This window comes from Melanotaenia boesemani, chromosome 3 (assembly GCF_017639745.1).
Source record: "Melanotaenia boesemani isolate fMelBoe1 chromosome 3, fMelBoe1.pri, whole genome shotgun sequence".
NCBI classification, from domain to species: Eukaryota; Metazoa; Chordata; class Actinopteri; order Atheriniformes; family Melanotaeniidae; genus Melanotaenia; species Melanotaenia boesemani.
Window position 1 is genome coordinate 21,489,965 of NC_055684.1, and position 25,763 is coordinate 21,515,727.

At 41.2% G+C, this 25,763-nt stretch overlaps 1 protein-coding gene and 1 long non-coding RNA gene across 4 annotated transcripts in view; both read right to left on the reverse strand.

The window, feature by feature from the left end:
• Positions 1–25,763, reverse strand: part of asic1b (acid-sensing (proton-gated) ion channel 1b) — a 195,258-nt gene that overhangs the window by 21,483 nt on the left and 148,012 nt on the right. For all 3 annotated transcript variants that reach the window (XM_041980549.1, XM_041980547.1, XM_041980548.1), the window contains 2 exons: positions 24,910–25,060; positions 10,170–10,297 (listed from right to left, as the gene is read on the reverse strand). In XM_041980549.1, the coding sequence (XP_041836483.1) occupies positions 10,170–10,297; positions 24,910–25,060 (279 nt within the window). The remainder of the gene's footprint in view (positions 1–10,169; positions 10,298–24,909; positions 25,061–25,763) is intronic.
• Positions 5,652–9,867, reverse strand: LOC121636763. The gene is made up of 3 exons (XR_006009769.1): positions 9,857–9,867; positions 8,837–8,842; positions 5,652–5,733 (listed from the first exon to the last, which is right to left on the reverse strand). It is a non-coding gene; the product is annotated as an uncharacterized LOC121636763 (long non-coding RNA).

A 25,763-nucleotide genomic window follows, 5' to 3' on the forward strand; every position in this document is an offset into this window, starting at 1 on the left:
CCTGTACATGAAATGTGCTATACAAATAAACTGCCTTGCCTTGCCTTGCCTTACTCAGTTAATATCTTATATATTTTTTGTAGTGTAATTACGTCACGTTACGTCTCTACATGCTGTGCACACACACACACAGGTGAGCTGCACTCCCACTAGCAGATTGAGAGCACACGTTGGAAATTGTTGCATCAACCACCGGTAAAACATACCAAAATATCTGGTTTAAGATCAGCTCTTATTTAATAGGAGCAAGTGGAGTTTGCGGTGTACTAAGAACTTCATGTCGATCAGGGAACACACACAGTTGAACAATCAGAATATCCTCGTCATTGATGTAATTTCTGAGGCGAATTACTCCTTAAAATGGACATCTTACATTCAGCTTCCATCGCTTAGGCCTACTGCTCGTAAACTATCTTGCTAGTTAGCTAGCTGCATATGCCTGCATACTGTGACGTTACTTTCCTAGGGTGGCTCAATCACTGAGTTTTATAGATTTATTGTAGGATAAAATCATGCCATAAGTACTTGCAGGGAAACAAACAACAACACAAAAATTACAACATACATTTAGAAGAAGCAGCAGTGCAAATAAACACTGTTCATATCATCAAGTAGCAATGCAAACTGAGAAGTGCAAACAGACCAGCATACAGCAGAGCAGAGAACTGTCTCAACGTTGATGTCATGGAGGCTTCAAAGAGGATATGGCTGTATTTGTGAGGTAGAGGGATTTGAGGGAACAGTGTGGTGGAAGGATGGCTGAATGAAGGTCAGAGCTTGAAGAAAATAAAATTATTCAGATTTTTTCTGGCAGGCTTGGTCCCTGTTGTTGCTGAAAGACATCTTTTTCTGTCAAATTGCTGTCCTTTTAACTACTTTCATTGTCGGGAAAGACTGCATATATTAGACGGACATAGTTACTTGCTAGATAAAATTAAGCGAATGTGGAGGTACTATAAAGTACAGTACCACTGGGGGCTGGATGTTGCTGGCTCTTAAAGAATTGTCAGGCCAAAGTCGGGTGGGTGGAGGGGGCCCAGAGGAGGGATAAGGCCCTAAGCAAACAGTCTAGGTAATAGAGTTCTGGAGGATGGCCGGGAGGTCGCATTGACAGCAGACGGAGTTCAGGAGGATGGCCTGGAGGCTGCACAGTCAGCAGACTTAGCCCTTGAGGACGATCGGAGGGCGCAGACAAGAGAGCAGGCTGAGAAGGACGGCCGGGAAGCTGGAGACTGATAATTGCCATTAAAGTGGAGGAGCATCCCAACCCGGGATCCCCTCAGAGACAGGAACCAGAGGAGTAGGGTTCTGACCCAGGACACCCTTGGAGACAAGAACCAGAGAAGGAGCCTCCCGACCCGGGACCCCCTCGGAGACAGGAACCTCAGGAGGTGGAGGACGTGCCACAACAGATGGAGGATCACAGGAATCAGATGTGAATCACAGGTGATGGAGAAGGAGCGTCCATACCCGAGACCCCCTCAAAGACATGGACTCGAGCAGGATGAGGAACGTCCTATCCAGGGACCCCCTCAAAATCATTGACTCGAGCTGGATGAGGAGCTTCCCATCCCGGGACCCTCTCAGAATTATAGACTTAAGCTGGATGAGGAGCGTCCCATCCTGGGATCCCTTCGGGAGACCTGGAAGCTGATGTTGGGTGCTGAAGCGCTGGAGAAGACCTGGGAACTGGCGTGGGACACTGCTGAGCTGGGAACGTGAGGAGTGGAGCTGGAGGTGACACTGGAGAAGTGAAGCATGGAGCTGGAGGTGACACTGGAGACGTGAAACGTGGAGCTGGAGGTGACACTGGAGATGTGAGGAGTGGCGCTGGCGGCGACTGTGCTAAGCGAGGTTGCCTGGAGCCTCGTCTCGTTCTGGCCATTGCCGTGGTCCATGCAGACCCCTGAAACGTGGGTCTGTCAGGAGGTGTCCAGATCATCAGAATGGGGGTCCAGACTGATGATCACTGATTAGTGAAGCCCGCCACTCAAGCCAGCTCAGCAGTTCTGCCGAAGTGATGTACAGTTGGCCTGCTGGTTCCGTGTGTGGCCAGTTCATTCTGTCATGAGCTGTGGATGTGAGGAAACAAGTGCAGGCCTTAAGAGGTGGGAGGCAGACCGGTGCAGGTAAAAAAGGTTTTAATGAAGAAAAACTTAACTTACATAACACAGGGCTCTGGTGGCAAAAAGCTCTGACATGGCATGGAACTACAAACCGTAAGCAACAAACAGAAAGCAATGAACTGGCAAGAAGGAACTGAAAACTACTGGACTTCTAGTTCTTATAGTTATAGACAGCTTTTATGCATTCAGAATCTGTAACATTATACTTTGATGCCTTTCAGAGAGTTTTCAGATAAAATCTCAAGTGACTGAGATGCTGACTGGCTGGAAAAAGTTCAAATAAAGCTGGGGCATACAAGGGCAGAAGACTGAGAGGCAGCATGAGATGCTCAAAGAGACTGAGCACAAGAGTGTGAATGTCACTACTCAGCCTGGAGTTTGATCAACACTGGTAAGGGTCACCTGAGCCATGCATGGATATCTGACGTTGAAATACATAAAACATCTTCCTTTGATGTATCTTTAGATACATCAAAGGAAGATGGAAGGAAGATGTATCACATCACAGACGATGTGTGCTCATCTATTACTACAACCAGATTGGGTGATTGCATGCTGACCTACTATATCCAAACAGAACATCCTCTTTGAAGACAAATTGGGAATAATATCATAAATACCACCCAGGGAATTCTGTTGTTGACAAGTTTTAGGTAGTACTGCAGCATGTGTGAGAAAAGTTGCATTGAAGTTTGTTGTATAAAGCATGATAAATTGCCTTCAGTAATGTCAGCTGGGACCAAAAACTACAAGTCTGAGAGTTGCGAAATTAGAAAGAACGGAGGTTACAAAGTCTCAGCATACCTCTACTCATTTCTCCTCAAGGCTATGGCACATCAGTGCTGAGAACTTTGAACGTCCTTTAGTTTTTTATATTTCTGTATAAATGACTTGAAATCACAACAGATTTTCATAGAAGTTTAAAAAGTAGATAATGTTATGCAATAAAACTAATGAGACAAACATATAACTGATCATCATGTTTATATCGTAGTCAATCATTGTCCTCAATGTCTGTAAGGAGAACCTAGTAGCAGGGATGTACTGTGAACCCACTTGTGCATCAATCCATCTATCCATCCATCCATTTTCTTACCGCCTATACAGGGTCGGGTCGCGGGTAAGCTGCCTTATGGGGGGAAGCCCAGACTTCCCTATCCCCAGCCACATTTGCTAGCTCATCGGGGGTGGGTAGGGGGAATCCCCAGGACAGCAGGGAGATGTAGTACCTCCAGCGTGCCTGGGTCTTCCCCGAGGTCTCCTCCCAGGTGAATGTGCCCAAAATACCTCACCAGGGAGGTGTCCAGGAGGCATCCTAACCTGATGCTCTAGCCACTTCATCTGGTTCCACTTAATGTGGAGGAGCAACAGCTCTACTCTGATCTCCTCCCAGATGACTGAGCTTCTCACCCTATCTCTAAGGGAGAGCTCGACCACCCTAAGGAGGTAACTCATTTTGTCTGCTTATATTTGCAGTCTCTTTCATTCGGTCCCTACCCACAAATCATGACTTTAGGTAATCATAGATTGAGTGGTAAATCAAGAGCTTTGCCTTCTGGCTCAGCTCCTTCATCAACATGAAAGAAAGATGCAGAGATACCACAGGCCAAAAAGGCCTGGACAGGACTCCTTCTTCAGCTTGACGGCATCCCTCACTCCTTTTGTCCACTAACGAGTTCGGGGATTACTGCCACAACAGGCACCAATGACCTTATGGCCACAGCTCCAGTTGGCCGCCTCAACAATAGAGGCGCGGAACACAGCCCACTTGGACTCAGTGTCACTGGGACATGGTTGAAGCTCTGCCGGAGATGGGAGTTAAGACTCTATCTGGCATGGGTCTCCGCCAGACATTCCTGGCAGACCCTCACAGCATGCTTGGGTCTGCCAGGTCTGACCGGTATCCTCCCCCACCATCTGAGTCAACTCACCACCAGGTGGTGATCAGTTGATTGCTCCGTCTATCTCTTGACTCGAGTGTCCAAGACATACGGACGCAAGTCCGATGATACGTCTACAAAGTTGATCATTGAACGGTGGCCTAGAGTGTCCTGGTGACAAGTGCACATGTGGACACTCTTATGTGGCATTACTTTATGTGGCAGATACTTTAACTTCTCTACTTGGGGGAGGATCTCATTCCTGACCTGGAAAGGACACTCCACCCTTTTTCTGGCTGAAGACTATGGTCTTGGATTTAGAGGTTTGTTCGTTCACACTTGGCTGCGAATCGCTCCAGCAAGAGCTGGAGATCACATCCCGATGAAGCAACAGAACTACATCATCTGCAAAAAAAGCAGAACCCAATCCTGAGGCCACCAAACTGGATCCCCTCAGTAACTTGGCGGTGCCTAGAAAATCTATTCATAAAACTTATGAAAGCAGCCTTGGCAGAGTCCAATCTTACTGGAAACTATGGCACCACCTGTACAGGGACAGGGACACCCCCAAGTGGTGGCCAGTGCCACCCTGAACAAAAAGCTGGCCACCCCAGAAAATATATATATTTTTTATTTATTTATTTATTTTACTATTAACACGGCACAGCCCACGTTGTTTATATTTGAATGTCAAAATATTTCAAAAGCTAATAAAACTAATAAAAAACTCACATCTAGGGTTCTACTGAAAGGGCCTTAGAGCAAGGCCACCAAAGCGGGAATATCAAAGAGCAATGTTGCCACTGGTAATAGAAAGGACACAATCAGCTCTACAACAGGCTCGTCAGTAAGTATATGATTAAACCACAAGTACTTCAGTTTCATGGTTTTCTGCCAACTGTTGGTGGGGTTTAAATAATTACAGGGATGGTGGCTAGCGCTAAGATCTGGATGTAGATGACCTGGAATGAATGGCAATATAGTTCTCGTTACATGCGCTAATGCTACGAAGCTAACAATAGCCAATGTTCATAAAATCAAGTCATTCATTAGTTAACATTTGTACAGGTTAGCTAGTTAATAGCATTATTAACCTTATCTACATTAGATGGAGAACATTTCTAACAACCTTGTGAACTTGTCTTTAATGATAGTTAACTTTAGCTGGCTGAATGCCACTGCCCGGGCAGCTAACATTATACAGAAGTTGCTATAATAGCGTCATGATTTAATTAGTCACTGTGTGCTAACGTTATGTAATTTTGCAGACAATGAAGAGAAAGTCTTCCAAAGATATTGCCTTCTTCTTCTCTAAGAGACAGACAGTTACAGGATAGCAGCACAGGGCAAATGCTAGGCAGCCAGAGAAAGGATCAGAGACAGAGATTGACATTGTGGCTACACCTGAAGGCAACCGCAAATGTTTCCCTGACTTCTACGGTGGTCAGTTGTACTAGATTTATTTCTCAGAACAATATCACAGAGTTGATCGAATCCTAGACCTTTTCTTGGAGATGAATAGTAATAGTTAAAAATGATATCCTGATGTTGTAATCTGGGGGCTGTAGTAACAATCAGAGACTAAATCATCTTGTAGTAACAGCAGGCTCTGTTTATGATGATCAATGTCTTTTACAGTAGAGGGCTCAGAACAGCTGGATCCCTACCAGCCTAGGCCTCCAGGTAGTGGACCTGCTCATGGACCAGCAGGTGAGGATGATGTTTTCCTGATGGTAGAATTGATGTTTTGAAGATCAGTTCTGAAAGAAGGCCCTGTCATTATATTTTTATAATAATGACAGCTTTTCTCTGTCATTCTTGACATGTCCCAGTCATGAGCAGATGGACCGAAACAGCCATATCTAAAGGTTTACCCTTGGACCGTGTACAACCACAGGAGACCGGGCTTCAACTACAAGTGGTTCTCCATTCATAAGTGGTTGGAATATAATAATTTCCATGTTTATTGCTTGTTGGTCACGCAGATCCCTGAGTGAGTGAGTGAATTTTTGCCCTCTCTTTGCCATTTTGCCCCTGTAATTTTGTCTTTGGTCACAAATATCGATGAAATAAACATATGAGAATGTAAATAAATGCAAATTGATAATAAATGTACAATCTAATGGAGAGAAGAGTCAGTGTGCTGATGTTCATTAAGGTTGTTTGAGTAGTTCAACACTGTAGTCACCATATACATTGAGAGGAACAAGTCCTACTTAATGTTCAGATATGCCCAAAATGTCCCTCCCAAAATACTTGCAGGAAAGATGTCTGTTTTGGAAGCACACAATGTCCACAATACTTGAATTATTTTTGCGACCCAGGAAGGCTTAGTCTAAATCCAACAATCCAATTTTTAAGGCCCCTGAAGTTACATTTCTGTTTTTGGTTTTGTAGAATGAGGGGCAAAGTATTGAGATTTTGCTTTGAGTGCACCACATTAATGCATTTTATTCTACAATGTTCAAATTTTTTTTTTCGGGGGGCAGGGGGCATGACCCCAGACCCCCAAGCTAAATTTGGTATCCCACCCACACAACCAAGGCTGTACTCATGAATATAGCCTTCCCTAGATTAGGGCTGCAACTAATGACTATTCTGATGGTCGATTAGTCACCGACTATTAAAACGACTAGTCGACCAATCGGATTATGTATCTCATGATTATTATATATGGATCTTATTTCACTTTCAGCTTTGAAATCTTGCATGAGGTTGTTAAGTAAGTCCGACGTTCCTCCTCTTTAAATGTTCGAGCATTGCAGACGTACTTCTGTGGTACACAAGGTCCGCTTTACAAATCTCACATGTATTTAATTTATTTTGTAAGTTTAACGTGAAGTTATTCCACACTTTTAACGTTCTCCGCCGCTGTTTTCCTCCCTGGTCTGCCACCATATTTTTCCTCTGGCGGACTTTATTGCGCATGTGCAACTCTCAGCAGAGATAAAAAAAAAAAGAAGACGTCTCACTCTATATTTTTTCCCCTCTTTGCGCATGTGCATTATGCAACTCTCAGCAGAGATAGGATTAGAATTTAGAATTTTATTTATTTTTTTTTTTTTGCAGACAATAGTCGACAGCTAAATTCGTTGTCGACTATTTTTATTGTCGACTATTGTCGACAACGTCAACTAATCGTTGCAGCCGTACCCTAGATAATGGCAGATAATTCCATCTATCCATCCATTTTCTGCCGCTTATCCGGAGTTGGGTTGCGGGGGCAGCTGCCTAAGCAGGGAAACCCAGACTCCCATCTCCCCAGCCACATTCACCAGCTCATCCGGAGGGATCTCGAGGTGTTCCCAGGCCAGCTGAGAGATGTAGTCCGTCCAGCGCGTCCTAGGTCTTCCCCGGGGCCTCTTCCCGGTGGGACGTGCCCGGAACACCTCACCAGGGAGGCGTCCAGGAGGCATCCTAACCAGATGCCCGAGCCACCTCATCTGGCTCCTCTCGATGTGGAGGAGCAGCTGCTCTACTCTGAGCCCCTCCCGGATCACTGAGCTTCTCACCTTGGAAGGAGTGTTGGAGAGCATTCCTTCCGGGTAATCCCTCATTTTGCTGGGGGACTTTAATGCACACATGGGCAGTGACAGTGAGATCTGGAGGAGCATGACTGGGAGGAACGGCCCCCCTGATCTGAATTCAAGTGGTGTTTTATTGCTGGACTTCTGTGCTCATCATGGATTGTCCATAACAAACACCTTGTTCAGGCATAAGAGTGTCCACATGTGCACTTGTCACTAGGACATTCTAGACCACCGTTCAATGATCAACTTTGTAGTTGTATCATCAGACTTGCATCCGTATGTCTTGGACACTCGAGTGAAGAGAGGGGCGGAGCTATCAACTGATCACCACCTGGTGGTGAGTTGGCTCAGATGGTTGGGGAGGATACCGGTCAGGCCTGGCAGACCCAAGCGTGTTGTGAGGGTCTGCCGGGAATGTCTGGCAGAGACCCATGTCAGATAGAGTCTCAGCTCCCATCTCCGGCAGAGCTTCAACCATGTCCCAGTGACACTGAGTCCAAGTGGGCTGTGTTCCGCGCCTCTATTGTTGAGGCGGCCAACTGGAGCTGTGGCCATAAGGTCATTGGTGCCTGTTGTGGCAGTAATCCCCGAACTCGTTAGTGGACAAAAGGAGTGAGGGATGCCGTCAAGCTGAAGAAGGAGTCCTGTCCAGGCCTTTTTGGCCTGTGGTCTCTCTGCATCCTTCTGTCATGTCGATGAGGGAGCTGAGCCAGAAGGCAAAGCTCTTGATTTACCACTCAATCTATGATTACCTAAAGTCATGATTTGTGGGTAGGGAACGAATGAAAGAGACTGCAAATATAAGCAGACAAAATGAGTTACCTCCTTAGGGTGGTCGAGCTCTCCCTTAGAGATAGGGTGAGAAGCTCAGATAATTTCATTCAGTCTTTTTCTAGGAACACTTCTGATCAGGAGTTCTTATGGGCCATAAGTTCAAACTGACCCAATTCATGTTTTTGTCCACAGAGTACATGGACGTTTGTAATTATGCATCATTGACTTAATAACCTTTGGCCACCCTGATATTTTCTCTGGCCACCATATGGCCCCTAAAAAAAAATCTCTGTGGGCATCCCTGTACAGGGACCCTTGTGCAGCAACGAAACCTTTTCAGTAAATAATCATCAGTCATGCACTTCAGCTAAAGTTTTTTTACTACATTATCAAGTAGCCTCAGCTCTTGAATGTTGGTTGGTTTCCTCATAACTTTCAGTTCAGGATCAGAATGTTTCTGGTCCTTTAACAACATTTCTGTTGGATTGAGGTCAAACGTTTGACCTGACCATTCAAAAACTGTAACCATATTCTTCTTTAACTTCTTTGGTTGAACAGTTGTTTTTTGTCTCTCTAAATAACACACTTCTCAAGAGATTCAGTACACAGACAGACATCCTGGTATTTTCCTTTAGGATTTCCTGACAATATCATTAATTTTTCAGCTGTCCTAGCAAATCAGACCAACACAGTTTTAACAGATGAGGTCCGATTCTTTTCCTGACGTGATTTCCTTTTTCCAGTCATAACCCAGAAGTTCTATGTTGGCATCATCTGCTATTCAGTTTTAATCCCGTTTTTATAATTTTTTATACATACATACTATTTTTGGCACATATTTCATCACTTAAATGTAAAAACTTTGTTCAAAACCCTGTTGTATACAATCTGATACAACAGGTCTTCGGCCCCCGAAGTATATCTTTTGCACCACAATAATACTGACAAATCACATGGTAATAAAAAGGTGCATACAGAATATGCAGATTAGATGTTTTTAAGTACCAAAAAGAAAGACAAAAAAAATAAATAAATAAAAAAATAGAATTTCTGCCTATTATTTCTTGGGTCAGGCATTAAAGGTTAGCTGAAGGCAATGGTAATGAGGCCTTGGATGATTACAAGTTACCCGAGGTTCTATTTGACCTTGCTACTCTTTGTTGCTTGAACACTCCCAGAGAGGGAAACAATAAGTCTTAAAATTCCTCAATTTTTCTGCTTGGCTGTGGATTAATACAGACAAAATTCTTTAGAGGTGATTTTGTAACCTTTTTCAGCCATATGAGGAGCAAAACTCATTTTCTGAGTAATCTCATTTGTTCACAACATGATGTACTGCTCTACTTGTATATACCTGTTCTTAAAATAACTGGATTTCGGTCAAGGTTCAGTTACTAAAGTCACATAACTTACCTTCTTTTTGCCAGTTACAGTATTTTCCCTGAATAAAAAGATACATAATATTTGTAAAAAATATATATTTGTGCCTTGTTTTTTTAGACGTTTGCATTTGATAATGTTGATGGTCAACTTCTTCCATATTAACACTGTAAATTTGCTGCTACTAAAAAAACGGATCCACTAGTGGTTATGATGCATTGTATGCAATAATATTGCCATGCTGTAAAATGTGTGCCTTAAAAATGACAGTTTTTCTCTGTTACTGCAAAAATACTATAAGACTGCAATGCAAAACCATAAAAATACTATTAAAGGGAACTCTTTTAAGTGGAGGCAGTATATTAATCTAGTCCTTTATATTGTCTTGATGGCAGTGTAAAATTAAAGGTTTAAATTTCAAGCAGTTTTATTAGCAAAAATGTTGATATACTGTATCTTATTATATTTTCAAGACATACCCGTTGTTCCTGACAGGAGACAAAGGTTTGAAACCCCGGTGCCACTCCAAAGCCCAGCTGGTCTATAAATGGGGGTTCATCCTGGGTGTGGATCTGAACTTTGATCCCTGCTTCAAACGATGTCTCATCTGTTGATAAGAAGAGATTAAACGGGTTACGGTAGGGCTGATGACTTATATGCATACATTGGCAGTTGTTGTTAATCAGGTGGGTGTAAAGCTTTGCAGTGTTTTATTACTTTTCAGGAAGTGAGGGTAAAACAAACTGGAAATCAAAAGAGATGGAGACTGTTATTTGAGCTGGGGGTGGAGGGTATTCTTTGGGTGTGATTGCTTATTCATCACATTCTAAATCATATTACAGACCATGATATTTCATGAATGACAAATACATTGTGGTCCTTTGAGATTGACAATGGCTGGAATGAAGAGTGAAAGGATAAAGCAGATGAAGTTTCCAAACAGATCAGTTGCTGACAAAACCTTCCCCACAAGAGTCATATTTACTACAAGAGAAATGAGAGTGAATGCATAAATTAATAAATAAATAATGATGAGGATAAAAGGAAAATCAATACAGCTGACAGTTTCCTTCCTACAGCACTCTGTTGTATAGATTTTAAGTGAAAGAGATGGGCCCTCTTTAATTCCTGAATGAGGGGAACATCACAGTGACATACATTCAAACTTATACATCACTTGTGCAAGCATTTTTTCAATAACATTTGCAAGGACCTAAAGATGCTTTTTGTGGAGATGGAAGGATGGATCCAAGAGCTGTATATCCATTGAGTGCTGGCTCGGGGATGTCTGATTTTCCTGCTGCTTTTTTCTCCCTGGTTGTCACTTGATATCAAACTTAATGCAAAGCTTTTTCACTAGTTTCCATTAAAGAGCTCATTTATGTGGCTGGCATTCAGGAAAGTCTCCGTTTAAGAGCAGCATACTTTATCTATCATACATTATTTTTGTGACACTGGAACATCGGGCTGGACAATATGGCCAAAACTTTTATCACAATATATTTCCGAATTACAGTTGATACGATATAATTCCGATATCGATATAAACAATATGAAAGCCTCAGAAAAACTGCCAAAAATGCCCACAACAGATGCCTGTTAAAAATAAATAAGTAAAACGCTGTAATCCTATACTGTATGTATATTGAAATATCGGAAATGTGTTCAAAACTCATATCACCGATATTGAATAAAAGTATACTGGAACATAGACATTTTTGCTTCATTCTAAATAAGTTCATAAGGCTTAGGGCTGCACATATACATATAATAGGAAATGTTTCAAGCTTGTTTACAAAAGTACTTCACCTTTAAGTCATGGCAATCTGTGCACTTTTGCAACTTGAATAAAAATAAGTTAGTTCACTTTCACATGCAATAATTTGAACTATGAAACAGTTACATACATAAAGAACATTCTCAGAAGAGAACTTATTATAACCAGAGGTTGGTGACAAAACTGCAACCTTGTAAGTTACAAGTCCGTAACAAATTACAACCACCATTATAAATGTTATTTATTTAACCCTATTGTGCTTTATTGTCATTACTTAATCCTTTCTGATGCAGAACAGATTGAATATTCTTCATCGCTACCTACTATTCAATATTAATTGATTAAAAAATCCTAGGTTCTTTCTCAGTACTGTAGCCAGGCTGACAAAGAGTCATAACTCTATTGATCCATGCCTTCCCACAACTCTCAACAGTAATGACTTCATGAACTTTTTTGATAATAAAACCAAACTATTTGAGACAAAATACACCACCAGCTGCCCTTAACCTGCACTTACTTATCCCCAGACTTAGAAACCTTAGAAAAAATTGCACAACCTGATATAAATTTGGAATGTTTTTCTCCAATCAACCTCCCCGAATTAACTTAAATTATCATCTAAACCATCACCTTGTTGCTTGGATCCCATCCCAACTATACTGCTGAAAGACGTTTCACCCTTAATCAGCCCTTCTCTGCTTGATATGATAAACCAAGCTGCTATTAAACATCTACTAGAAAAAAAACACAAACAACAACAACAACAAAAAAAAAAACCTATAGACCAACAACCAATCTCCCCTTTCTCTCCAAAATCCTGGAGAAACAGTTGCCATCCTTATCTTATCTTATCTCATCTCATCGCATATCTTAGTGCTGGCTTTGACATAGTTAGATTCTGTTACAGAGATCACAACATTTAATTGGCATTGAAGGAACCAAATTAAGTTGGAACTAATATTCTGACAGATATTAGTTTGTACATTATAATTAGGAACCTCTTTGTGTGAAAAAGTGAGACATGAAGTCCTACAAGGTTCTGTGCTTGGGCCAATTCTTTTCGCCTTGTATATGCTTCCTTTAGGCAATGTGATTAGGAAACACTCCATCAACTTTAATTTTTATGCTGACGACACTCAGATATTTTTGTCAATGAAACCTAATCAAACCAATCAGTTGATTAGGCTTCAAGCGTGTCTTAATGACATAAAGTCCTGGATGACCTGCAATTTTCTACTATTAATGACAGACAAAACTGAAGTCATCGTGTTTGGCCTTGGACACCTCAGAGACAGATTATCTAATAATAAAGTTGCCCTGGATCACATTGCCCTGGCCCCCAGCACCTCTGTAAGAAAACCTGGGTGTTATTTTCTATCAGGATCTGTCTCTCGAGGACTGCCTTCTTTCATTTACAAAACATTGCAAAAATCAGACACATCTTCTAACTGACAGATGCTGAAAAACTAGTCTATGCTTTGTTATTTCCAGGCTGGACTATTGCAATTCCTTATTATCAAGCTGCCCCAACAAGTCCCTAAAGACTCTCCAGCTGGTCCAAAATGCTGCTGCGCATGTATTAACAGGAACCAGGAAAAGAGACGATATATCTCCTGTATTGGTTTCTCTGCACTAGCCTCCTGTGAAATTTAGAATAGAGTTTAAAACTCCCTTTCTAACCAATAAAGGCCATAATGGTCAGGCACCATCTTTTTTTAGGAGCTCTTATAATGTTGTTGCCCCTCCAGAGCACTGCCCTACCATAATGGAGGTCTATTAGTGGTTCCTAGAGTCTTTAGAAGCATAATGGGAGGTAGATCCTTCTGCCATTGGGATCCTCTCCTGTGGAATCGTGTGGGGGGCAGACACACCCAGTATGTTCAAGAGTGGCCTTAAAACTTTCCTTTTTGATGAGGTCATGTGGAAAGGCGCTAAGATGTTTTGATTGTTTGTTCAGCCTTTGCTGTTAGTTATTGTTTATTATTGTTTTATGTTTTTCCTTATGTATGTTTCTTTCTGTTTGCTTTTAAACTGTGAACTGTATCAAGAACATGTTTTATGTTGATTTTACACTTTAAAACTTGATTGAACTCTGAAATCCAGGTCTTATTTTGTGTTCTAAGAGAGATTTTGGATAGTGTCACTGGTTGTTTGTGTATTGGCACCATAGGAAGGTGGGCAGGCAGGTGTAGTCAAGATAAGTCCTCCACAGGTACATTTTCACAGAATTAAGTTTGCACAGGGGAGACTGCCTCTTTTAGATGTGGTAGTTCTAAGTAAACTACTCAATAGATGGATTTTGCGACATATTGTAGTTTAAAATATATTCAAGCAGACTTATACTCATCGCAAGAAAGGGTGGCATAGTTTTTTTTCTTTTTATATGTAACTAAAAGAACTAACAGTTACACATAATCTACACTGACTTATTTTATAAAATTTTGATTTGAAACATTTTTAAGGATTTTCCTCATGGCTTGACACACCGTTGTCTTTCCAAAATGTCATTTGTCTACAACGTTATAAAGAAAAAACTGTGATGTTACCTCATGTACAAGTTGTGATGTTGGATATATTGGAATGGAGACTTTGAATGACTGCAAAACATTACAGCTGGATGACATAATCATTAGGAAATCATAGTGCATCTTTTCGAGGTCTGAAAAACCTCTCCCTATGTAAAGCAATCTATATTATTGAGGTTTTAAATCAATACGATCATGTTATTACTGACAACCCATGTCTAAAAGCTTTATCAATCAATCAGTGTTACGGCCCCTGCTTGTTATAGACAGCTGTGGCCGTTTGTGTTTAATTAGGGGCTGCAGAGCGCTGCCCTGAGTGGCTAAGGCCAGCGCCTTTGTCCCCGCCCCTGTGTGACTGGCACCCCTCTGGACCAGCCAGGCTGCAGCCTACGGGGAAGCTCAGGCTGAAAAGGCTGCAGCCGAGGCAGGTCTGGAAGGGGGAGAAGCCAGAATGGCTCCGGCTGCTCTCCCCCTCATGTTGTGCACCGGGTGTGTGCGTGTCACGACCACCTCCTTTTCACAATGGGTGCTTTAAGTGTTTAGTTGTGTTAAGTTTACTTTGTGGTGATTGTTTTAGTGCTGGGCTAGGTTAGTGTTTTATTGTGTTGTGACGACGGTCACTTTAGTTTATGGGCCTGCTGCTTTTGTTTGGTTATAGTTTCCTCACCGAGTTGTGGTTGTATCTTTGTGTGCACTCGGTGAGTGTTTGGTATAGGTTTTGGTTTGTTTCTTTCTGCAGGTCCGCTAACCCCAGCTCATCTTTATTTTGTTTTACAGGTTGTCCATCACTTTTCACGGGAATTGTAAATAAATGTGCTTTCATTTTAACTTACCACCTGTCCACGCCGTGTTCTTTGCCCTTCCATACCCCTGAGTCGGGTCGTAACAAGTGGGGGCTCGTCCGGGAGATTTACTTCTATTGTCATCTTGAAGGATCTCCTGGGGTTTTGCGCGGTGTGGATAATTTAGCCATTTGTTTTTCTTTCTTGTGAGCGTGATTGGGAACTATTATTTTGAAGGGGCTTCCTGTTGGCAGCTTCCGGTGGAGCGTGGTGCCGATGGGTGAGTTCACTCCATGCTGGTGACGGGCATTCGGAGCTGCTGTGGCCACGACTCCAGTGGGAGCGTGTGTGTGTGTGTGTGTAAAGGTGATGGTGACCTGAACTTTAGGCTGCAGCTGTATAGGGCGCTCCGGCCTAGGGGCGACCCTGCGTGAGGTGGAGGACTTCCTTCTCATGGGATGAGAAGGCGCTGCAGGTTGAGTGCCTGTGGTCCTCCCCTGAAATGCCGTCACTAGTTCTGACACTCTGGTGTGGGTGTAGACGGTGCGGATGTGTGAAGGCTGCGTATGTTCAGGCACTCTCCTTTATTTAAGCCTTTTTAGCTGCTCAATTGTGTATGGTGAGCCTGTCATTTGAGGCATTGTGAGGGGTGCACTCGCCGTCGGCCCCCTATCGGTTGTGGTGGCCGGGAGGGTTCGCTCGTGTGTGGTGTGAGAGATTGATTTGTTTCCCTCACCTTCGGAGGACGAGGCAAGACTGGGTGTCTTGTCTCCCCTCATTTGTGGTGGTGGTGTTGTGTTTTGTGAACCAGCTGTGCTAGGTGGTATCCTTTTGTGTGGGCTGGACTATTCGAGTGTAAGTAGCAGGATGAGTCCTGCCGGATTGATGTCCCTAGTCGGGGATGGTAGAATAGTCCCAGAAGGTTAGGCATACCTCCGTGTTCTCTGTGGAGAACATTTTGGGGCACGGGCTGGGTTTGGAGCAACACTACCAATTGTGCTTGTTTGTGTGTTTATTTTGTTGATCCTTGAGGGAGGATTTTGACACTTTAGGGGGGGTGTGTTACGGCCCCTGCTTGTTATAGACAGCAGTGGCCGTTTGTGTTTAATTAGGGGCTGCAGAGCGCTGCCCTGAGTGGCTAAGGCCAGCGCCTTAACAGTCAGTTAATCAAGTTTATTTATAAAGCTCATTTAAAAACAACTGACATTGACCAAAGTACTGAACAGTTTCAGGTAAAAGCAAAAAGAGCAACATAAAACAAGGGAACAAATAAATACAGAGTGGGCAAAAAGGAGGTCCAATCAGGAAGATTCAAAGGGTAGTGAAAAGAGGTGGGTTTTGAGCCTGCACTTAAAATAGTCAATGGAAGGGGCAGATCTGCCATAGAAGAGGCTGTTATTCCAGAGGGAGCTGCAATTTTGCAAAGGCATAGTCACCCCTCAGTTTGAAGTTTGAGCATGGTACCACTAGCAGTCCCAGGTCAGCCGACCTGTGAGATCTGGAGGGTGGAGTAAGGGTTTAAAAGATCTTTGATGTAAGTGGGTCCATGCTGTGGTTTATAAACAAACAAAAACAGTTTAAAGTTAATTCTGTATCTAACGGACAGCCAGCGGAGAGGCCAGGATGGGGGTGATGTGGTCTCGTTTGTGGGATCCTGTTAAAAGTCTGGCTGCAACGTTCTGAACAATTTGTAAGCAGTAGAGAGAAACCAGTTTAATGCCAGTGTATAGTGAACTGCAGTAGTCTAGGCGGATAGAAATGAAAGTGTAGATGACTTTTTCAAGGTCCTTGAAGGTGAGAAATGGCTTGACTTTTGTGATGGTGCAGAGCTGGAAAAAATGTCTTTAACTACTGAATTGACCTGTTTGTCAAGCCTGAGTGATGAATCAAAGATGAAACCAAAGTTTTTAGTGTGAGGTTTGATGTTGTGCTTGAAGTTGGGACGGTACCATCGGTAATGGAACTGTTGATGATAGAGAGGATTCTTGGACCAGTGGTGTCAAAGACATCCTTCAGGAGAGCAGCAAATTCTGCCACTGAAGAAGCTTCTTGTGGAGTATGAATTTACCATATCAAAGCAAACTTTTTTCTTGTTTTTACGACCCTGAGAACAAGAACAAAGTTCTCGCTTCTCACCCAGTATGAAACAAACTTAACTCGTCAGATGTTCTTGATATTTTCTGTTGAACTCTAGCCTGGCCTTTCTATTCTTGAGTCTAACAGTAGAAATGGCTTGTTTGTGATTGTGTATTACTTCTTGTGAAGTCTTATAGCAGAAGTAGATAATGATATGCTGACCTTCTGGAGACTTGTTTTCACTTTGCTTGATGTTTTGCATGGGATTTTATTTATAATTGAAAGAATCCTGTGATCATTCACCACTTTTGTCTTCTGTGAATGCCCAGTCTTTTTTATGCTGCCAGGCTCAACAGTGTGTTCTGATTTTCCAGTTCCCACGTTTCTGTTAAGTATCAGGGGGATTTGTTTAGTAGTTGCAGTGTAAGGATGGATTGTTTCACTTGCACCAACAGCATCAACAGAATCAGAATCAATTTCTTCTTAATCAGTAAAGAAGAGATGAAGAAATAGCTTACACATGTCAATAAAAAGAGCTTTTAAATTAATTTCCCAGCTACATCTACAGTTAGCTAATGTAAAAAAAGATTCTTTGTATTAAATAGCTGTAAGTCCTAAATGGTTCTCCACGTTTGGATGAAATCCCCCTGTTTTAGCGCTATAAATTTTAAAAGAAGATTTCTACAAGTCCCCTTACTAAGATCTTAAATGATCTGTTTTAAAATTATGAACAAATATAAAGAAAAACAAACTATGAAAAATTATTTGAACAGTGAATTAATTTTGAACTCCTTTAGCATAGGGGAAGCTATTTTATAATAGTAAAAAATCCTCTATGTTTCAACCAGAAAAATATTTAGTCTGACAAAATTTCCACTATGAAATCCCATAGGTGCTTTTGGAGATTTAGGTCAGGGCTCTGGAGGGTTATTCCAAGACTTTTATACTCCCCTTAGTAGAATATTCTTTAAACAAGCAGCTGATCCTGTTTAAATTCACTTCTGTTACTACAAAATATCTTTTGGCAACTTTCAAGTTCTACTGTGCACAACATGATTCCATCTGTACAAGTTTATCTCCATCTTTGTGAGAAAAACACTTAAACTTCCATGGTCTGCTGTACCTTCAGTGCGGCATGATTGGGTTTCTCCAGTCAAGCTCACAGTGCATATATGCTGAATATAGACTCATCAGAAATGAAAGTATTTCCAAAGGCTGCTGTCTTTTCATGTTCTCCTGAATTTTTTATTCAAGCTGTCTTGTGTGTGTGTTTTTTTAGCTTATGAATTGTTCCTGACAGATCACTCTCCTTCTTTACCCATATCCAACGAGCCCCATAGACCGTGAACTGAGTTGCATTTAGTGAATCCCATTGATCTCCAAGCAATCCTTAAGGCTGTGTCTCTTCTGTGTATTTTCCCTATTTAACCCTTACACACACACACACACACACACACACACACACACACACACACACACACACACACACACACACACACACACACACACACACACACACACACCTATCTATCTATCTATCTATCTATCTATCTATCTATCTATCTATCGATCTATCGATCTATCTATCTATCTATCTATCTAATTTATTTTTTTCCTTTTAAATGAAAAACGAGAAAGATTTTAAGGCATGCACTTCATCCCACACCACCCCTCTAAAAATACCAAGATTGTGATGAGTAAATGCTGAAAATGAGGTATGAGGTTTTAAAACAACAGTGGCTTTGGTCTCCAGTCTCTCAGTGGGTTAAGAGGAAGCAAAGCACTGTCAAGTGATTATTCACCAATGTAAAAACTCACTCTCTAAGTAAGGTCCATTTCTGTAAACTCTGCCATTGAAGCAGTTATTTATTTTTTAAAAACACCTTCCAGGTGTATACTCTGTATACACTGTAGTAACTGGTTATGTAATATTTATAGAGATAAAGCTTTGAAGCAACCACCTACAAATAACAGCATACGAAATTTTGCACTCCACATTACTGAGATTTATTTAGCTATCATGAACTAAGGCAAGGGTAGGCAACTCTGGTCCACAGGAGCCCCAGTCCTGTGGGTTTTAGATGTTTCCCTGCTCCAACACCTGGTTCAAATGAAATGGATCCAACAGCTTATCAAGTTTTGCTTTGTGACACATTAATTTGAATCAGGTATGTTGAAAAGGAAACATCTATAACTTGCAGGACTACAGCTCTTGAGGACTAGAGTTGCTCACCCCTGCACTAAGCCAGGTTTTTCCAACACCAGAAACATCAAACTGTGTAACTTCAAACTAACTTGTTTTTTTTCCTTCTTTTATCAGCAACAAGTGATCCTCTTACATACTAAGAGTAAAGCACTTAGTATGTAACAGTAGAAGTGCATGAATGTGTGTGAATGGGTGAATGTGACATGCAGTGTAAAGAGCGTTGAATGGTCAACTTGACGATAAAAGTGCTATATACAGGGGTGCACATAATATTTTTGGTCTTGTTCTCAGGGGAGAACCTTGTGTTGTTGCTTGGTCCTCACATTTTTAAATACATTTTTTCCCGCGCCCATCTCACAGGTGGAACAAAATAGAAGGAGAATGAGGCTTGGACAATGTTACATGTACTTTAATTTCAACTGAAAATGAAGAGAAGCAGTGCAACAGAATGTCAGACTTTTAAAGCCTTGGAACTTTCACATTAATATTGGTGTTTCAAGCTCTGATAACTAAAAGTGCTCATATCTGCTTTTTAACACTGAAATCACTGAACACCAAATGAAATGGCAGCTTTTAAGCGCTTACAATGGTTACTTTTTTAAGTATTGTTATCTACAGAATGTCGTCATCCTCATCCTCTGTCTCAGTCTCAGTCTGTGTTTCTTCCTCTATTTCACAAACAGCAGAGAATGTTGATGTGCCAGGCTTATTCTTGTCTCCTTGGTTCAGCCTGCGATTAGCTGTTTGCATCCACAAGTCAACAGCTGGAGTCGGGTCAAAGGTCTCCGTGGTGAACTTGGATAACAGAATGTGCATTAGAGATGAGAGGCGAGAGTCTGATAGGCAAGATCTGTACTTGCTTTTTATGATATTCAAATGTGAAAATCCCCTTTCACATGCAGCACTGCTCAAGGGCAGTGTAAGGGACAAGAAAAGAACCCTCTGAATGTTAGAATAACTGTCAGTATTGCTCGTCTTCACTACATTCACCAGGTTGTGCACAGAGGAGGCTGCCAAACGTTTTCCAGCTTGCTTTAAACGCATCCACTCTCTTAAAGTGGAGTCTTTGTCAACAGACATGTTGGCCTCATATTTCTCAAGGATGTTACTGAGAGTTGTGTTGCCAAAACTGTGCAGATCTTTCATTTCAAGAGGCCAAGTTGTAGGATCAAAAATCAGAAACTGATCACACGATTTTAGGGATTCATATCTGCTTTCAAACTCATGAATCAGAGCTCTCAAAACATTGATCTTGTCCCTGTCAGCATCAGCATGTGATCCAGTCTCTTTCCTGAACTTGCCCTCACTCTCCATCAGAAGAGTCAACTGTCCAACAGCAACCATGAGCTCATCTTTGCATTCACCAATAGTTAGATTCTCTTGCTGAAACTTGAGGGAGGTGAGCTTTAAGACGTTTCCAATATCAAGAATGTTTGCTAGGAAACAATGAAAACGCTCTGTGCAGATCTCTTTCAGGCTCATGTCATCACTTGTTGCCACTTGAATCTGAATGGCAGGTAACATTCTCCATATTTTCAGTAGAGTCTCCTGTCTCCATGCAGACCATCTGATATTGTGAAACTTTCCTAATTTGGCAAAAGCTATGCCTTTCTCTGTGCATATTCTCTTTAGTTGTGCAATTCGTTTTGCACCCCCTTTCTTTAAGTAAAATCTTAGCAACTTGACAGTAGCTTGATTAAATGACTCACAGTATGGGACTGCGCGATCAGCGGACTTGGCGCAGTTCTCTAGGGTGTGGGCGGTGCACAGAATATGCACAAGGGAATCCCCGATGTCCACCATCTGACGTAATTTGGGAATGACGCCGTTGTACTTTCCAACGTTGACAGCGGCTCCGTCTGTGCATACCGAGACCAGCTTCGTCTTCCAGTCCGTTAAACGGCAAGCGTGGAACAGTTGCACAAGTCCATCCACTATGTCCTGTGCTGTTCGATTGGCCCCCAGATTAATTAACCCCAGGAAATCTGAGCTGAAATGTCCGTTGCTGGACACAGAAACAATGTACACAATCTCCTGTTCCGTTTTTGTGATATCTTCTGATCCATCAAAGAGCACACCCCAGAATTCAGCTGCTTGCAGCTTTTCTCTCAAATCTGAAGTTATCGTCTGTGCGATGCATTCCATGATGCGGCTTCCCCCTTCTCGAGAATGATACGCGCTCCCGACATTTACTCCAAGCCTCTTCAGAAGAGGAATATCTTCCTCATATGAACGCATAGGACGTCCATGTTTAGCTTTGTGAAAGACTAAAAGAAAAACATTACTCAGTGCTTGATGTTGTTCTTCATTCAGTTTGTCTTTCCATTTGTCGAGTGGACCACTGGGCTTCTGGTCTTGGCTGCGTCTGTTTTCATTATCAATTGCTTGAACAACTTTCTGGTGCTCTCTGCTATTGGTATGCTTATCAAAAGCTGGATGACTGAAGTTTTTAGTGCCTGTATAAAAGGCGCTGTTTTTGTCAGCCAGAATGGGATTTTCACGGCATACTCTGCACCACATCTCTGTGCGTTCATCATTCGCTTGAAGCCAGCTGACCTCCTGCAGCCACTTCTCCGAGAATATGCGCTTCTTTTGCAGTTCAGACTCAGTCTGACGTTTCTTTGGGGGTGGAGGAACACCAAAGTAATTGCTTAATTGAGCTTGCTTCTTAGACATTTTGATAACATTCCCAAACAACGGCTCATGGGCCTATCCGACATACAGATTGCGCAGTTGTCTATCCCCAAATCTAGTTCGCAAATGAGCGCTGCAATGTTTCATCTGGCACGCTTTTTTTTTTTTTTGGTAGCGCATGCGCACCAGCGCACCACTTATGTGCACTCCTGGCTATATAATTACAGTCAATGTACTATTTAGGTTACACTTGCTATTGACTGCACTTGCACTTGACTCAAGAAACAGAGCAATACCCCTGGAAACTGTGGGGCCAGTGTTCAGCAGTATAGCTAACGTGACTAGCAAAAGGATCAAACCAGAGAAGAAGAAGAAGAACTGAAAGAAGACGATAATGAGGAAAACAACTGTAGAAATGATGGGACCTTTTGAAGAAAGGCTGTGTGAGTGTGTTGGGTGGTTGGGAACAACTTTATAGCGTTGCATTACTGCTACCAACCGGTGTCTGAATCTGACGTTGGATCACAGAAGTGAACTCTGAACTCAGCACTGCACACTAGTATATGAATTTACTTAACCATGGCAACGCATTGAAGTATGGGCAAGATGTAAGACAATGTTTGACACGGAAGTACCTATCACATAAGGCAGCATTAATGGGCCTTTAAGAGAACATTTTTCATTCAAGTAGTACAAAATAAAAAAAATTTGATTTTGATGACAAGTTCATGGTTCTTTTTGAATGTTTGAAGGTTTGCAACAGTGAGCAAAGAGGTTCCAGCTTCACTGCTATCTGTTATGAGTGACAGGGGTTGTGCAAGAGATACATGTGGCCTACTTTAGCCATTATATATAAATTGTTTGGATTAATGGCTCCTATCATTGTCAAATTTTTCAACCAGAGCACAACTTACACTGTTTAGTTTGTTACTTGTGCTTAATTTAACCCATGCAATTTTTGTTTAGAAAGCCTGAAAAGCAAAAAGCAATGCATTTTTTTCATGTATTTGTTCCAGTGTTCAATGCCAATAAATTACTGTTTTCCTTCATTTGGTGTATGTGTATTAGTAAGGATTAGGCTTACAGTGAACAACAACAATGGCATAAATGTTCCTCATTACTGCTCCTTCCCTGATAAAATGGCTACAGTCCTAGCCAAAGGCATTATTAGGGTCAAAACCTACAATCTAATACATAGCTTGCTAAAAAAAAATTTTAAATAAATAAAAAAGAAAGAAAAGAAGAAGAAAATAAAAACCTGCAGTACGAAAAAACATAAATCCAACTTATTCAGAGAAGAGTGCATCAAACCAGTCTGTCACCTGTTGTATCTCACAGTGTAAAGTATCATAAAGGCTGTGTAAATTAAAACACTCCTGTGTTACTAGTCTGCTTCAGCTTCAAATTAACAAATTAACAGAGCTGTGTGCTACTTTTTACAAGCTGTATCGTATATTGTAGTTTAAATCCTGCGGGTGTCCCCGTCTCATGGTGACAGTTTATCTTTGCACTCAGTGACAAGCATTACAGTCATTTATTCTGCTGTTCTGTACCCTGCTTTTTTTGATCTCTGACTTTCTTTTTCCTCAGACTTTAGATTGACTCTGCCTCTTTTCTTGTCGCATACTGGTTGTCTGATCCACCGACTGACTCCCTATTTACTGAACCCATGAAAGTAAAGACTGTTTTTTTGACCTTGATTCTGCTTCTGAGTCGTGCAGTTGAGCCGTGCTGCCAGATTTCTCTTCAGTTGTTACAGTGTTTGACCACATTTAGCATTCTGGTGGGTGTTCTGGATTTAAATGCACATGCCCACCAACACAGAGGAAGTGAGCTTTGTCATGGATTGTGTGAAGTTGTATGTTTGATATTTGAACTGTATGATGTGTCAGTTTAACCACCTCCACCTCCAAGGATTAACTTCTGGCTGATTTATGTTATGTTGGTATTTAAAATATAATAAAAAAATGTAAGACACTCAATAAACCAATTTTCTATCTTTTCTAGGTTACAAAATATAATGAACACCCCAAACCAACCCAAAAATATATGTTTTAGTACACAATCAAATAAACATGCTTGAATTAATAATAAGTCCTTAATGACCTCATTTACTTATTCTTACAATCTGACCCATTCAAAGTATGTAACTGAAGTTATTCAATGTTTGTACTGAAGTTAATGCATCCTTGTGTTTTCAATTAAAAAACTTTATTTATTTAACAACCTTATATAAGAAGCATTTGATATTACCATTTTCAAATAACTGAATCATAAAGTACAGGTAGCTTATTTTTTTACTGCAGTACAGATGATGGCTTTCTAAATCCTTCCTCTTGTTTAATAATAACCGTGAGCACTGTGTCTCTGTGACCACACTCAGCTGTCTCATTGCATTTATTCCCCCGTGTCCATAAAGTATTGAAATGAACACACAGTGGCATATACAGCTGAATTAAATTCAAAGTGTCATGGCACTCTGAAGCCGCACTGAGACTTGCTGATGAGGGGTCGACCCTGAGTGGATGAGTTTGTAGCTGCAATTGATTTTGTATCTAACTGGCAAGGAATAAAATTATGTTAACAAAAGATTCAAATCAACAACAATCTGACTTTATGCAGATTAGTTGATAATGTCAAGGATGCAGGAATGCAATGGATGAATTTTTGACTTTATGCAGTGTACTCTCTCTCTCTCTCTATATATATATATATATATATATATATATATAGTAAAGTATATTTATACTGTAGTATAGTTTTGAAGCTTCAGTTTAGAAAAATTTTGCTTGAAGAAAGCTACATGTAGGAAGTTTTTTCTAGTGTCATATAAACACTACATAAGATCTCCACAATGAAACAGAGTTTTGACATTTTTGGTGTAAAGTGTGCACCAGCACTGTAAAATAGATTTAAAGCTTCCCAGTTACATCAAAAGGGGCTTACAGTGAATGCAATCTGTTCTAGTCAAGTCTCTGTCTTGGGGGTTAAAAGAGAATCTCAGGGAAAAGTTCTATCCCTGAAATTTGTTAGAACACCAACACTAAAAATGACAAGGTTCTTTGATTAAAATTCTTCTTTCTTTTACTTTTAAAAAGGATAGAAAGCTTTTAAAAGTTCACTATTTATGGAAAGTATAAATTTTAATCTTACAGCGTCAGCTGAGATTTTGAAAGCTTAGAGATGTTTATGTGATGTGTCCCCCCAGGTGAGACTTACCTGTCTCTCCCCAAACTGGCAAGTATTCATCCTGCTGGATATCTAACATCAGCTCCAGGCCGTTGCCCGTCCCGCCCTTCATCGTCACCAACAGGGGTCGTCCATCTTGGCCCGAATTAAATGTGTAGCATTTTCCGTAGCGTGTGAATATCTGAAACACAAAGAGAAATAAAAGGATTTTATTTATAGCTAATATTACTGCAAGAGTTTAACTCTCATTTCCGATGCTTTGAAATGTGAGCTTCCAGCTGTGTAAGTTTCATCTTAAGCAAGCAGAGTGTTATAAAAGCAGCTACTGCAACCTGCTGTATTACCCTGTCAGCTGCAGATCTCGGAGGGTTTAGTGCTGAGACTGTTGACAAACTGAGCCTTCACTGCTCTCAGTACTGCATTATATGGTTATTTGTGCTTGAGTAAACATGACATGACTTCTGTTTTAGAATAGGAGGACCCTGACTGACAAATTTCACACACCACAGCAAGGCTGACGTTATTAAAATCAAGCAAAGCCAAAAGGAGTCATTCTCATTTCAGACAAACCATTGATGTCCTTTCATTTCAATTATGAGACAGTTACCACTCTCAGTTTAATCAATTGATATGTAAATGATAATTGAAAACAGCTATTTTTTAAGCAGAAATGTCAATTAAATTTTCAAGCTTCTCAAATCTGAGAATTAACTGATGCCTTTAAGTATTTTTAGATGTGAATCTCATTTAAAAAACCTGTAGCAATGTACTCAAACTATTACTCAGTTATTAAAATATCTAGGGATACACAAAGATATAACATTGTTACTGAGCATGTGTGCACTTCAAAATATTTGGGCATGAAGATTATGAGGCTGGACTGT